Source organism: Chelon labrosus (assembly GCF_963514085.1).
Source record: "Chelon labrosus genome assembly, chromosome: 11".
Lineage (NCBI taxonomy): Eukaryota > Metazoa > Chordata > Actinopteri > Mugiliformes > Mugilidae > Chelon > Chelon labrosus.
The window spans coordinates 17,853,987-17,869,554 of record NC_140344.1 but is presented as its reverse complement, the minus strand read 5'-3'; the positions used below and the strand labels follow the sequence as shown (position 1 = coordinate 17,869,554).

Sequence of the window (15,568 nt, the reverse complement as noted above, 5' to 3'; positions counted from 1 at the left end):
CATGCATGACATGTTACAGCTTATTCTGTCATCTGGATCTGAAGGCAGGCAATTAAAGATCCATCTCTCATTTTCTCTGCGGTAATTGGCGAGCTAATACCGAAGTGATCTTGCACTTCTGACCCAGGCCGTCCTTTTACGCTATCTGTTGTATTGTCGCTAGGGATTAGAGTTGACTATATTTCAAGCCCACCATATCAACATAACAAAGAAGCATCTCTCCCTTTTGTTTGTCTCTAAATCTGTTAGCTGGATTACACACAAACACACCCTGCTGCTATCTGCCTCGACTCACCCCTGATCCATCGCTTCCTGTCTCTCTAATAGCCGTCTCTGTTTCTCCAGAGTCCCGACTGAACGGCATGAGCTCATGCATAATTCAGCGTGTCTCAGCTGCGGCTCTGCTCCGAGTTTGAAATGTACAGATACACTGATGGATGGAGGCCATCACTCACAAGGTGGCCACAGTTAATGGGAGACCGATCCGTCACATGTACTGTACCAGTGTAAAATTTGGCATTCGCCCACACACAGACGCAATATATTGACAAAATAAAACACGGGACAAACCAAATCTGTTGATGTTGTCATCTATTCTTGTATAGTAGCATCTGTATTCTAAAGGTTTACACGGATTTATCCACAGAAAAGACACACTATCCCCCTCACTACCACATTATCTCAGATAACGGTTGAGAGAAGCCCTGCACATCTGCAATAGCTGTGCAGCATAGCATTTATGGTCAGTAAGCTGCTTTCCCCCAGGCACTAGGCACTTTCCCTGGACCCTTTATATTTCCCTTCGCCCGCTCCCCGTTAAAGACGCTAAGACGATCACTCAGCATCTGCTTCTTTTCTCTGAGATTTATGACTCCCTGGCGTCCTCTTTATTTGCGGAGCCATTATACCAGCCAGTGATCAGGTTTAAGGCTCGTGTCCTCAGTTTCTCTGATGCTGTCCGCCGTAGGTTAGTCTTCTTTTCCTTCCACCGATGGGGACAGTGTTTATAGCTGATCTTTTGATGTGCAGCAGCAGGAGAGTCAGCAGGTATCATAATTAGAAATCTCAAAGCTGCTCTTCCTTTTTTTGTATTTTTTTTTGTCTTTGAGTGTCTGTGTATACACGTGAATAATACCATTATTTCCTTTAATTTGATTCACATTGAATCCTTTTGTATGATAAGGGTTACATTCATTCACAATACTTCCCCCCCACTTGCAGGGAGGCCTGCCCTGTGTCTGCTGTAAGGACAGACACAGGGCTGGATGGGATGTCCTTGGGAACTAGAGACCGTAGGGGATCGATCCTTGCCAACACACAACTCTTATTTATAGGTTTTTGTGTTTTCTTTAAGCTTGCCTGCCTGTCTGTCTGTCAGGTGGCCTTGCTAAGGGATTTCTCCTGACAGTGCAGATTATTCTCTCTGGATAGATGTGACATTTTCACAGCCCACTGATGGATGTTCGGACTTTTATACTTTCACAGAGTTATTGGTCACATATCCTCTGTGATGAATGGGTCAGCGCAGGAAAACAGCTTTGTGAGTCTTACAATAGAATATGAACCGAGAGCACGTAAAATATTTAATCCATTTTTTCTTACTCTTGGTAGTGTCGCCAAAAAATAGCAATGTGGATATGTGAATGTGATTATTCATGTGTACTCTGTGGATATTAGACTGAGCGTAGATTTCAGTGGCTGAGGCCAATAGTGGATGCACCAGGCGTCAGCAGAACTGAATAGTGGATGGCTGAGAGGATGAGCTTTGATTCCTCCATTAAACAGACTGTGCCGAGAAGCAGAGAAAGTGCTGTGCTGTTGAAACTGAAAAAAAAAAAAAACAATCGATCCCGATAGCACTTTCAAATTCCAATATAGAATGAGGTGATAAAATAAATAGATAAATAAATAAATAAACCACAAATGTTTCCATGTGACAATGCATTTTTTTTTTAAATTACAGTTAACATGAGCAATACTTTTTTTATCTTGGTAGGGATGAAAGTTTAAAGAATCTCACTCAGAAATCTTTATTCGCACAAAACATCTGTTTGAGAATGTGTGTCTTGTCGCAGACACTCCAGCAGTCAAATCAATATTCCCTTCTCCCATGCTTATTATGAGGTGCGTGTCATTAACCTGCCTTATAGACCTCAGTCCATCGATACCCTTCTGGCACAACGTACTGCACAACAATACGCGCACACACTCACGAAGGTGGGGTCTATTAAACCACGGTATCATTTAGTGCAAAGCTTTCCGGTAAACCGTCTGAAACCTGAGAGACGTCTGATTGATCCACTCCCATTTCATTGCCCCCCCCCCCCCCCCCCCCCATCCCCATACTTTTTTCATTCATTTATCTTCTTTACACTATTTCTCTCTCCTCTCTTCTCCAAATAGTCAACCCCTGGACATCTCTGTTATTCTGCTCTCTGCAAAATGTTTGCAAGAAAAAAGACAAAGGCAGAAATTGTAGTTGTTAGGGTTTTCACTTGAAGATTAGATAAAAACATACTAAACTTCCCTTGCTTATGATATCCTAATGGTAAACAACGAGAATGATATCACATTATTTCAAAAATGTAAAACTGATTTGTACTGATCTGCACAGCAAGATTTCACGAGAACATAATTTAAGCCACGTTATTTCATACAATGTCTTATACACCAGAGTTTTCCAGTTACTCTAATGCCTCCCCAAACCATAAGAGATGTAAAATGAAGGTTCCTCTTTCTGACTTCACAGTGGGAGAGCACAGCAAATACACTGTCTATATTTCAGCAGACAGTTACTCATCACGATGTAACTTTCTGAAACACTGCTGACTGACAGTTACACACGTGTTGGCAAAGGCAAGTAGATGTATTCATGGATGCACACACACACAGGGAAGGCCTGAGGCTACAAAAAGGAAGAGGTCAGCAAAACGAGCAGCTTCTTGCAGAGCCGACAGTGCTCTGATGTTTGAATATGTGTATTTGTGCGCGATTTACAAATGCCCTCTGTGGAATCTGAGAACATTATGTCGCGCACTGTCCATCTGCGCTCTCCTAGCTGCATTCATCTCTCTCTGTTGTTTCCCCTCTGTTGTCGGAACAGAAGCTGTTCCAATTAGCGTGGCTTTTATCTCAACTTTGCTGAGTGCGTGTGAAACGTAGATCATAGTTTGTTTCGTCCCGTTGTCCCCGTAATTAGCTCTTTCTGTTCTGCTCTCAGGACTCCCTCATTCTGGAGAAGAGTGACATACACCACCCCGTCTGCTCTTTCCAAGATGACTTCCAAGAGTTCGAGATGATTGACGACGAAGACGAGGAGGACGAGGAGGAGGAAGAAGAGGATGAAGACATTGACCCCGATGGGCCCCCGTCTCCCTCGGCTTCCCCTCCTCTCTCTCCTACTCTTGGCACTCTAAAGAGCAGACCTACCACACTGAACCTCACCACTGCTGTGTCGCAGGCAAGCAGACTGGAGCGCCGGGCCTTAAACTCGCAGCAATCACAGATTAAGTACAATTCAGAGTGTTTGAAATAATGACCATCTCCTTGTTTTCATTAGGATTCACTGAACAACAACAGCAGTCTATCCCCAAAGAAAGGAAGCTGGCAGGACTCTTTACGCAACACAGCCACACAGGGTGAGAACAGGATTAATTATCGATAATAAATAAAAAAATAAAAATGTGTGGACTGATATATGTTTTCATTTGTATTCATTTGTCCGTCCATTACGCATAATACGTCACACAAAAACACTTTAACTGAGGAAATCCTGGTATAATAAATATATCGCTGAGTTAATTCATCTTTTTCACTACACTGACAGAATTCATCCGGACAGCAAACTTACAATTAACACAAAATGCAAATTTGTTTGGTATCCTTGGCATAGCCACCCTGTCATATTAGGTTTAACAGTATTTAAAGGTTACGTGAATACCTCAAGGCCTTTCATTTTTGAAGCTCAGCTTTTATAAAGTGCAGGCATTGCACACAGTTAGCAAATAAACGTCTACTGTACCTCCAGGCCGTCTGTCTCCGACCCACTCATGTGTGGAGGATGGTAGCCATGTGACAGGCCAGTGCCCAGCCTCTCCAGTTTCCCTGGCCCCGGGGTCTCAGAGCAAAGGTACTCCACCAATACAGGCAGGGGAGGGCGGGAACCCCCAGTCTCCTCATAGGCCCCTCCTCTGTGACATGGAGGGCAACAGGCGGGAGAGGCCCGAATACGGTAACAACAAGGCCAGCCCAGCAAGCTTAGAGCTCATTCCACTGACATCTGTTTAATGTGGTGCTGTGATGTGAATTGATGTGACGTGATGTGATGTGAATTTGACTTCAGTGTTACATGGATTCAGCAAAACACTGTCAAGTTTGTATGTTTTTAATCAGAAAGAGTTTGCTGAACTTGCTCATCCTACATCTTATTTTAGCTCACTATAAACTAGACAGAAAAACTGCACCCGAACTTGTTTTATTTCTTGTGTTTCATTTCTATTCTGTCTTTAAATGTTGCTCTTCACCTCTTCCAACCTGTCTCATTTTAGTCTCTTTTTTTTTTTTTGCATTATCATCTTCATAATTATCTGTGCCATACTGCACCTTATATCTTCACAGGCTCATTCGGTCAACACAAGACACGTCCATCCTCCGGTGATGCCACTGACCCAAAGGCAGACCCTTCAGTCCAGCCAACCAGAGTTCCCTCCATAGACGAGCACTCCCAGTGTTCAGACACAGAGGTGGACCATGACCTCAACAGCGACCACAACCACAAACACTCAAACCGGCGAGCCACAGACACCTACACAATCACCAGCGAGTCGGGCATGGAACCGGAGAATGAGCTTGACCCGGATGGCACCAGTCGCTGCTTGTCATCCACTGCGCCCATGGGAGGTAATGATGGCGCCGATACGCCCTTGTCTGATGAGGAGCTTGAGAAGGACTTCGAAGTGGAATTCATGTGTAAGGAGACCTATGATATGGTGTGTAAGGAGAATCAGTCGTCCTATGTGGAGTTCCCTTCCATTGAACCTTCTGAGCTTGCATCCTTCTCCAGCTATATATCATCTAGCCGCTCAGAAGCTTTTGACCAGTCCAACAGTTCAGATGCTGCAGCAATTTCTTCCATAGAGGCAGCAGCTAACGACTCCACCTCTCCTTCCTCAGACCCAGGGATAGCAGATATGAATCAGCGTGGTTATGTGACTTCAGACCAAGACAAGGACCTCAGCTCTCCGGGGTCTGACTCTGACATTGAAGGGGAACTGGAGGCAGCCTTTGCTTGTGGTGGTCCTCATGTCTCCAACATGATCTCATCCATCTCAGAGACAGAGCTGGACCTGACTAGTGATGAGAGTAGCAGTGGACGCTCGTCTCACCTCACAAACTCCATTGAGGAGGCAAGCTCGCCTACATCAGATCAGGAACTGGACCCAGATACAGAGTTAGAGCAGGACAGTGGAATTGTTGGACTGAAAGCGTCTCTGCTGCTGGGTCAGCCTGACCCAATCAAAGAAGGTTTTCCTCTACCCTCTCCTTCACCTCTTCCCTCACCCACCATTGCCACACCCTCTCCTACTGACTCACCTATTTTACCCCCTGAGTCCTATGTTGATCAAGCTCTGATGGGGCTGCAGAATGTGGACGATGAGCTGTCCTGCGAACACCAGGCTGACCCAGATGAGACTCTGCCTCCAGCTCAGTGCTGTGAGGACAGTCTGTCCAGACAGATGGTGCTCCAGATAGAACCAGACCACAGCCTGGAGAGCTTCAAACGTTCATTCTACCTGCCAGTGGGACCCAGGCTAATGCCAAGTGCAGATGAATACGATGGAACAAGCGAGGGAGACTCCGATTCAGAGAGTGAAGATGACCTGAGCGAGAACTCAGACTCGCCCTGGCTGCTCAGCAACTTAGTCAACAGGATGATCTCAGAGGGCTCGTACCCAATCAGCTGTCCCGAGGAGTGTTTCAAGAGGAAGGTGTCTGTGTCTGATACCATTTCACCATCCTCAGACATTGGAGAGGGAGATGGCTTCAATGATGAGGACCAAGAGAAGAAAACAGGAATGAAGGGATCAGAGGAAGAAGAGAAGGAAGATGAAGGCTACAGAAGGGACAGGATGGAGCCGGGAGCAAGATCTTCAAATGAAGGAGCAGTAATAAGTTCACGTCTTTATATGAGCAACCCTACTGATGACAACCTAACCCCAGTGATTTTGGAGCGATGCACAAACAACGAGAAGGGGGCCCCAGATTTCAGCTCCTCGTATACCACTAAAGATTGCGACAAGAACTTCACAAACAGCAAACCATCTAAGAATGCAAGGACACAGGAGGAAGACGAAGAGCCCAATAACGACTTGACGATGCTGGAGGGAAGGAAGGATCTCGACTCCCCCAGCCTTACCGAGAGCGTGGTTAGCGACAAGGACGAAGGACGAGAAACCGAGCCCAGGCCGACGAGTCGCTCCTCTGCCTCTCTTGAGCGCATCACCGAGGTCAAACACAGTCTGACACTCGACATACCCACAGCTCAGACCAACCGCTGCTTCAGCCTCACCTACTCGACAGACAATGATGAAGAGGAGGAAGAAGAAGGGGACTCATATCCATTCATGGGTGGCTTGAGGAAGCACTCTTATAGGGGTAGTGACTTAGAGCTGGACAGTTCACCGCCAATTGATTCAAGCGTGCAAGATCGTCCCTTAACAGACCATGACCTCCCACTGTGTGAGAAAGAGCTGGCTCTGAGGCAACCGAACGAAGATGATGGACTGGCCTATGACTCCATGAAGTACACGCTAGTGGTGGATGAGAACACTACTCTGGAACTAGTAAGCCTCAGAAGGTATGTCATGACAAAATATTTGAAAGTCTGTGTTTGGAACATTCCTTGTGCAGCTCTGAATTTTTATGCACATTTCATTTGGCTGATATTTCTATTAGTCAAGACATTACACTGAGATTAGACACCGTCTCGTCCTCTCAGGTGCACCTCTGTTCTGAGCGACGACAGCGAGCTTTCAACTCTCTGCGACGAGGAGCCTTTGGGGACAGGTGAGGTGGGCTACGGTCGCGATGATGAGGGGGTGAGGCCGGAACTTCTCAGCTCTTCTGAAGACTCCTCTCCTGAGGCTGACCTCCCATTCTCCAAGAAGTTCCTCAACGTGTTCGTCAACAGCACCTCCCGCTCCTCCAGTAAGTCTCACACAAGGCCACTTTCTTTCACCCTTTCAGGAAATATGTTCTTATGTCTTGCTGAGAGTCAGCCAAGAAGTTTACATTTATTGTAAATCTGCAGCTGACGAATGAAACATTTGTCAGGAGCCTAGCGTAGCTTAACAGGGAGGACTAGAAGCAGGGGGAAACAGTCTGACTCTGTCCAAGGGTAAAATAAATAAATAAATAACTCCAGTGGGGTTATTACTAATATTATCCACCCAAAATGAATATAATGCATTAGACCCATCACTGTCAGCATAGTACATTAATATGTGATCTAAATTTGGCTCACACGTGACCTATGGGAGGGCTCCGATTCCCAGAACACCATCAATCACTTCTCTTGCCTCAAGATTAATACCTCTAATTTACATAATGAATGGCTCATTATAACAGCTGTAATTTCTTTCTTTTCCCCCAAACAAATTAAAAAAACTATCAAAACTGTTTTTGACATTTATCACTTTATTTTTTTAGTCTAAATTATATTTCTTTCCTGCGTAGGCACAGAATCATTTGGGCTTTTCTCTTGTACCATCAATGGAGAGGACAGGGACCAGACACATAGGGCAGTCTACAGGTAAGACAACCTACGGTACACTTTGTCATTTGACGACTGTGTCAGTGACCGCAAGAAGCAAATTAATAATGAAATACGCAAAATAAATTCCAAATTACCGCTTTGCATTTGTGGGGAACAGGCAGTTGCTTCTCCATGTGATGAGGGGGTCATGCAGCAATCGTGCATTGCTAATTATGTTAGGGAGGAGGGCAGATGTCCTAGTTATAGCTGGACTCGAGAGCTGCAGGGTGGCTAACAATAATCACATCAGCCACCACCTGTGACGCAAAGAAAGCACTGCATACATGTCCCTCGGAGATGTATACATGTAGTGTATTTAGAATTATGTATCTGGAGTTCTTTGTCCTCTTATACTCACTCCATTATCTTTATTTGGCAGCTGTTTCTTCAGTCCTCTCTGTCTCCCTCCGACTGAGAGTCACCTGCACCCTAAACAAGATGCTTCTTGATCAAATTAAGTTCTATAGCAGCAGGGACACAATGTAAGGACATAGACTTTCACAGAGTCTGTTTTCTTTTTGTGTCATTGGCCTCTCTGCTGCCCTCTGCAGGTTTATTCCCAGACATGCAGATGAGCTGGAGCTGGATGTTGATGATCCTTTGTATGTGGAGGAAGAAGAGGATGACTACTGGTACCGGGGCTATAACATGAGGACAGGAGAGAGGGGGATCTTCCCTGCCTTCTACGCCCACGAGGTCATAGGCCAGTCTAAGGAGTTGCTGGGTGAGTGCAGAGGTTCACCCACCTCTCTTGTTTCATGTCACTGATAATATCACAAATAACACACTTTCTATGTATGCTGCACCATGCAGGAATGAAAAGGAATCCAGCGTGGATCGAGACTTTCAGCGTTCAGTTTCTGGGGTCTGTGGAGGTACCCTATCACCAAGGCAACGGCATTCTCTGCGCCGCCATGCAGAAAGTAAGAAAAGTGGAAACCACGCAAAAACAGGCCCAGTCGTATGTGCACGGTATTTGTTGTGACACGAACACAATTCCCGTCTTTTAGATCGCAGTATCGAGGAAACGGACGGTACACGTGCGACCTCCCTCTCTGTGTGAGCTGGAGATCAGCCTGCAAGGAGTTAAACTAATCATGAGCCTGGAGGATGAATACGACACCCTTGATGAGGTATAGACTGTACAGGCAACTAAACAGATTTTATAAATAACTCTAATCAATTCTCATTAGCACAGACTAATATTGCATTCTTGATTTTCTTTAATTCAGCTTTTCTCTTTTAACTTCTCTGTCTATCCATCTCTCTCTCTTCCTCTTCAGTATGACAGATGTAGTCACTTCTTCCAGATGAAAAACATCTCATTCTGCGGATGTCATCCGAAGAACAACTGGTAAACAAAAGAGCCCCTCGTCTGCCTTCCTCTTAGCAGCGTACAGCGCAACATCTGACTGATTGCATCATGTTGTTTTCTCCTCTCTGCAGCTACTTTGGCTTCATCACTAAGCACCCGATGCTGAACAGATTTGCTTGCCATGTGTTTGTATCCCAGGAGTCCATGCGACCTGTAGCAGAGTGTGTTGGGTCAGTCCAAATTATTATTAATTATTTTCCATCCACATTAAATGCATATTAAGGGGTTTCTGTGCATTGGTTGCACTGTAAACCTGGCATACAGTGACATTATATGTGAAGGTTTGCAGTGTGTCTTTACTACAGTACTTTAATACGTCCAGGTTTATTTTGTATGCTAGCCTTGTTTACATGTATTTACGGTAAAGATATTATAGAATTAGCCTTTTTCAAACATATTGGGTTTGAATAATTAAAGATTACTGGAAGCATTAAAAGCAAGGAGTTGGGTATAGGATAGTGTTGCATGAGTACGATTCTCATCTGGCTCTCTCTCTGTGGATCCGACCACAAGAACAATTTAATAAAACACTTAGCATCCCAGTGATTCTGCATTTTCACTATGATTATGTTTACTAGGGATCTTCTTTGTCTGTAGTGCTCACACATTTCGTGGAAAACCAATAATGACTGTGCAGTCTAAAGACGAAGATCCAATTCCATCTCACAAAGCGACTCATTAGTTCTCATATTTCTGTCTCTTTTTTTTTGTTTTGTTTTGTTTTGTTTTGCAGGCGAGCCTTCCAGGAGTACTACCAGGAACATCTGGAGTACGCCTGCCCCACCGAGGACATCTACCTGGAGTAAGAAGAGTTGACGAGACAGCCTTCTTCCTCCACAGCTTGTGTATGTTCATCAAGTTTGCCACCAGAGGGCGCTGTCAATGGGGTATTTTTTGCTCTGTTGTAAGAAAAAAAAACAAAAAAAAAAACCTCTTCAGTGTCCCTCTAAAACCAGGATCCTCATTTCTACAGTACGCTAGGCATTTTGACTGATTTCATCCATCCCTCTCTCTCTCTCTCTTTGTTTATTTCCATGATCTTGATGGATCGATTGCCTGTTTCTTTTATCTTTTTCTATGATATAAAACGAAGACGCTGAGCACCTGTTTATTTAAAGGTTCCTCTTTTGAAATGAAAACAATATACCTACTGCTGCTGTATCACTTTTCAATGCATGGCTAGTAGGGTTACGGCACACGGACACACCAAGAAATACACATATCCAAGTGAATGGCAAGCAGCTCAACAATCAGCAAGGGAATGGTGTAGAATCAAGAGATTTAACTTAAATGTAAATAAGTTTTTTTGTTGGATTCTGACAAACAGCTGATTTGATTTCTACTCATAGTGACACTGGAGCAAAGTAGAGAGATTACAGTGAGCGGTCGTTGGTCCGAGCGTACCCCCTCGTCGAGTACAAAACGTTGTGTGTGTTGTAAATACGTGTATAGAAAGTAGACACAAAGGCGCCTCAAACCGACGGTTGGGATTTTGTTCTTTGTCTGGATGTGGGTGTCAGTGTCTCACTAGGAGAGGAGGTGTAAGAGAGTTTAGGAGCCCCGGGAATGAACTCTGAATGTCATTCGCTCTGCAGGTGTAGTAGTAACTGTCAGAAATATTGAATGACACGACAGAACCGTTTTACTTTCGTCCTGTCCTCAAAGTTGCACTGCTTGTTGAACCTTACCGCGGGGAGCTTTCATAGCAAATCATTCAACTGTTAAACTTGTAGATCACTGTATGCTTTGCTATGATCGATGTGACTTTTAGGTCAAAGAGAGCTAAGGCCGTCTGACAAGCCATATTCTCACATCTCTGACTGTTGTGGACTCTGGTTTTCAGTGATGTACTAGTCTCCGTTTTCTTTTGACTTGGTGGTTTTCAACGAGGGAATAGGAATGACTAGACCGACCAGTAGCTGCATGTCAGTAATGCTGCACACAGCGGCGTGCCTACTGTACAGTGAGCGTCCTGCTAATTCTTGGTCCTGGTATCACAGTGGAATCAAACCTTTAATAAAGCATTAAAAGGGAGGTTTTATAGTTATGTAAATGGCTTGACTTTAATCTTATTTTTAAGTATGGTGGATAGAAGGGATAGCCACGTGTTCCCACTTTAATTTACTGCTTTTAATCTGGTCAAAGGTTAAAGAATCATTACACAATAGCAGACTCTGGGGTTGTAGTTTCATGCCATAGTTTTCAGTCTAGCACCTTATAGAGACGGGGGTATATAAAAAAGAAAAATAGTGTCTGTTATCTGAAATTTCAGGCTTTAAGATTTACCACCGTCAACCATCATTCTTTCAGACGCTGTTGAGCATCTTGTTCTGCTGCTTACAGTCACAGTCCACCAGAACAAACACGTCACAGATCTGCAGGATTTCAGCGTCAAGGGTTGATACGGCAGGAGGGAGGGTTATTATCTGCATATGTATCGCTGTCAGTTAGATCATGTATATACAATAGCAAATCTAAGATAGTGCTGTGTCCTTTATGTTGAGTATGTTATTGAAATGAATATGTACATTTATGAAAAAGAAGTTTAAAAAAAAATAAAAATAAAAGATCACGACCAGACGAAAACCCCTGAAAGAAGAGAAAAGAAAAAAAACAAAACACCTAAGTATCTGTGATCTGCAATAATTTTTATTTCAGTGTCTTACGTTTCCACACAAGGTGTTATCTCAGTCTCTGTCACACAGGTGGCATTTGGGTTCCTGCCAACTCCATAACTCACCGCAGACGAGCTTCAGCAGCACATTTAGGACACATTTGTGAGATGTGACATCACTATCGTGTGACACGCCCACCAGACTACTGACCAGTCTGCTGTTAGAGCCGAATAGCGCCACCGGAAAACTATTATTGTGTCTTGCCGATTATAGCTAATCGCCTTTGAGCTCCAACAGTGTGGCCCATCTTCAATCAGTATCTATTTACTTCTTCTTTTTTTTCTATCCTGTTACGGCCTAGTTAAAACCCATCTTTTCACACAGCTACACAAAAACAACCTCTGAGGATGACCTAGTCCCATATAGCCGCTAAGACATACATTTAACAGTTAAACCAACTTTTGACTTTATTACTTCAACAAGATTCTTCACTGTATACCTAGAGCAAAACAGTATGTGACATATCCTATCTTGTATCTTCAAAAACAAGGACTTGTAAAATTCAAGGGAAAACAAAGAAAAAGAGAAAAAACTAAAAAAAAGAAATCACTCTGCCTTGTCATGGGTTTGGTCTTATGAATAAAATATATGCTTGATGTCCGAAACCGTATTGTTGTCTTTATTGTTCAGATTGTTTTGTGTGATTGAACAGTTTTACATATTAAAGGAGAAAATTACGTCACAGATGATGAAACAAGAGTGCAAGTAGTCAGAGGATGAACAGTACATTGTTATACATTTGTTCTAAATGTAATCAGTATTAACATTAAAACGATCTCCTCACTGAGGAAACTGATTGCGATATTACTTTTCAGTATGAACAGAATTTAAAGCTGAGCTGTCCACAAGTAAGCAGGAAGGACACAAAAAGCATCACATTCTTGTCCTTCTATCGAGACATCCTAAAGTAAAAATTAGTGCAGTGCTTCTCACATTGTCGTCATGAACTCTCATGACTCTTTTTTGCCCCCGTCAGCAGTGGCAGCAGCTTGGCTTGGGGCTGCACTGGGGGTTGCAGCAAGGCCGGAGGTCCGGGTCTGTTCCTTTTGACATCTGGCTCTCTCCAAACACCATGGAGGCTTCAAACTTCACTTTGGCTAGCTTGATCTTCTCCAGCAAGGTCTGAATGTCTGGTTTTTCGTTCACAGTGAGAGGGTAGTTCTCCGACGGGTCAGCCTCCAGGTCGAAAATCAGAGGGGGGTCGTGTGCCTTGAGGCCTGCGGACCCTGGGCAGTCTTCGTCCGGTGTGGAACCGCTGTGGGAAGCACCTGAAGCAACAAGTTGGACAATAAGGAGTTACAACCGTCTCATCTCTGTCTGTGTACTTTATATGCTTTATATTCTGTGTACACGAAGTCTGCTACCTCTTGTATAGAAGTGGGCCTTGTACTTCCCCAGCCTGAGAGCAAACATGCTATACTTTTCACTGGGATCTGTGGGGTAGAAGATCATTGTCTCCCTTTTACTCTGCAAAACAAGGGTAAACGTTTTATTAAAAAGGATTATACTACATCAGTTTTGTCTACAGAATGTGAGGCGTGCCACTACCTTTCCTTGGTTGATAAGGATATCTCTCATATCGACTCCATCCAGCATCACCTGGGGTAGTTTAGCTCCTGCCAGGCCTGCAATGGTTGGGAGGATATCTAGAGTGCTGGCCATCTCATGGGTCACACCTTAACAGAAGCATTTAGAAAAAGACAAGCACATCACTAAAAGGTCAGTGTTTTTCTATTTATTTCACTAAGTGTTTACTTTCATACTAAAATAACAGGATCTGGAGACGCCTTTGGAGAAGCATGTTTGTCTGAACACATGTACCTGAGGCTGGTCACTTGCGATCAGATTGCCCACATCGAATCTCAATGCAAGGTCTGTACAGGCACCAAGCGTGAACTGCCAGGCCGCTCAATTCCAGTCCTATTCTCACATCGCTAAAGCAGAGTCTGAACAACGTCCAGAGCGGAGAGCAGAAAGTCTCGGCATCGATATCAGTAAGCTATTACCCGGATATCGATTGCCTAGAAAACTGGGTTCCCCAACAGTAAAACTTTTTTTTTTGAGCATTAAAGTATCCTGACCTGGCCTGATAGTCCCCAGCCAGTAGGCGATGGCTGGCTCTCTCATGCCCCCCTCATATGTGGTACCTTTGCCACATTTCAGAAGGCCAGAGTTGCCTCCGCGGGACCGCCGCATTAGTTCAGGCCTACACACAGAGACAGAAATAACACACCACTTACTAACACAATATCATAAAAGGGCAATAAATAAAATATAAAAGAAGGCAAAGGTATGATGTAATGTAATGGCTTTTCCTAGTTTGGAGAAATAAAACTGACTACAAAAACATCCAGTTCATGTGTTAAGTCACAGCTGAAAACCAACCCATTGTCGGACGTAAATAAGACCAGCGTGTTGTTGATCACTCCGGTCTTCTCCAGGGTTGCCATCAGGCTTCCTATAGTGTTGTCAAACTCCAGCAGAGCGTCACCAAACGGACCCCTTAAAGACCGGCCGGCTGCACCAGGACCTGCATACTGGGGGTAGTGGGTGTGCTATAGAAAGAAACAGAACAAGGTGCAATTGTTAAAAACATTGAACATTCTGATTAAAAACTTTGTAGTTGCATCCTCTGCATCGCATTTTAAGCTTTTTCTAAAGCCTAACAGGCCCCTTACTCTGCGCTGATTGTATTACTCTACTCATTTTATTTTGTGACTACTACCACAGACTTTGGTTGCTCACATGGGCTGGATAGTAAAGGAAGAAAGGCTGTTTCTTCCCGGCTGACGTGGTGATAAAACTGGTCGCGAAGTCACTGTAAGCCCGCTCCAGGTCAGGGAAGTTGACCGGCTGCTGCTTGATGTGCTCGTTGTGCATCAGCGGCACGGTTACGGTGTCAACGTCACACAGTCCAAAGCACTTCACATCTGGAGGGAAACAGGTCAGGTTCCAGCAAGGGCCCTGGGAAATAAACAGACGAACAAATACCCTGAATGTCACGAAGCTGCTTTTATTATTTAAGTAACAGGTCAGGCTGCATACACACTGACCATGTCGTGGGAGTATGGGATCCCCAAGTACTGATCAAACCCCTGCTTGGTTGGAAGAAACATCCCATTGGCTCCATATCCCAGGTGCCACTTCCCTATGGCGGCAGTGGCATAACCTAAAGGCTTCAACACTTCAGCGATGGTGGTCTCATTCAGAGGAAGACCCCCTATGGAGCCTGGGTACAACACACCTGGGTAGATACCTGAGCGGGTTTGATAGCGACCCGTCAACAGCGACGCCCTAGACAGCAGATAAAGTAGGCGATCAGAGGTGACAAATATGGACATTAAATCTGTGTCACTCAGCCATGTGTGTAGATGTTACATAGAGATACCTGGACGGGCTGCAGACGGGGCTGGTGCAGTAAAAATCCGTGAAGCGGAGTCCTCCCGCTGCCAGTCGGTCCAGGTTGGGGGTGAGAGAACTCGGGTGTCCGTAGCTGGCCAAGTCCCCGTAGCCCAGATCATCTGCGAAGAGGAGGACGAAATTGGGCGGTGAAGCCGAGCAGACGCAGAAAAAGAAAATATTTAAGAAAGCGAAGCAGCTGGAGTTCATCCTGTACGGTCTTTATAAAAATATGACTAAAGTGGAGCGTTTATAAAACAAAAAAAAGAAGAAGAAGGAACCAAAACAGAAAGTCATGTGATACTC

At 44.4% G+C, this 15,568-nt stretch overlaps 2 protein-coding genes across 2 annotated transcripts in view; one reads left to right on the top strand and one right to left on the bottom strand.

The window, feature by feature from the left end:
- The window catches only part of mapk8ip2 (mitogen-activated protein kinase 8 interacting protein 2), a 24,307-nt gene extending 13,461 nt beyond the window's left edge, over positions 1-10,846 (top strand). Inside the window, exons 3-14 of the mRNA XM_084555192.1 lie at positions 3,221-3,460; positions 3,560-3,638; positions 4,028-4,231; positions 4,618-6,856; positions 6,998-7,206; positions 7,735-7,810; positions 8,365-8,537; positions 8,627-8,736; positions 8,824-8,946; positions 9,097-9,167; positions 9,260-9,358; positions 9,922-10,846. Of these exons, the coding sequence (XP_084411318.1) occupies positions 3,221-3,460; positions 3,560-3,638; positions 4,028-4,231; positions 4,618-6,856; positions 6,998-7,206; positions 7,735-7,810; positions 8,365-8,537; positions 8,627-8,736; positions 8,824-8,946; positions 9,097-9,167; positions 9,260-9,358; positions 9,922-9,994 (3,696 nt within the window). The 3' untranslated portion in view covers positions 9,995-10,846. The remainder of the gene's footprint in view (positions 1-3,220; positions 3,461-3,559; positions 3,639-4,027; positions 4,232-4,617; positions 6,857-6,997; positions 7,207-7,734; positions 7,811-8,364; positions 8,538-8,626; positions 8,737-8,823; positions 8,947-9,096; positions 9,168-9,259; positions 9,359-9,921) is intronic.
- On the bottom strand, positions 10,840-15,568 carry arsa (arylsulfatase A). The gene is made up of 8 exons (XM_084555194.1): positions 15,252-15,568; positions 14,917-15,157; positions 14,609-14,827; positions 14,249-14,418; positions 13,945-14,069; positions 13,412-13,539; positions 13,228-13,330; positions 10,840-13,131 (listed from the first exon to the last, which is right to left on the bottom strand). The coding sequence occupies exons 1-8, from the start codon at positions 15,470-15,472 to the stop codon at positions 12,836-12,838; spliced, it is 1,503 nt and encodes a 500-aa protein (XP_084411320.1). The 5' UTR covers positions 15,473-15,568; the 3' UTR covers positions 10,840-12,835.

Coding starts and splice junctions, on each gene's coding strand:
- arsa (XM_084555194.1), bottom strand. CDS start 15,472: ATGAACTCCAGCTGCTTCGCTTTCTTAAATATTTTCTTTTTCTGCGTC. Junction 15,158..15,251: donor CCCGTCTGCAGCCCGTCCAG/GTATCTCTATGT, acceptor TCTGCTGTCTAG/GGCGTCGCTGTTGACGGGTC. Junction 13,540..13,944: donor GCTGGGGACTATCAGGCCAG/GTCAGGATACTT, acceptor GCTTCTGTTAAG/GTGTGACCCATGAGATGGCC.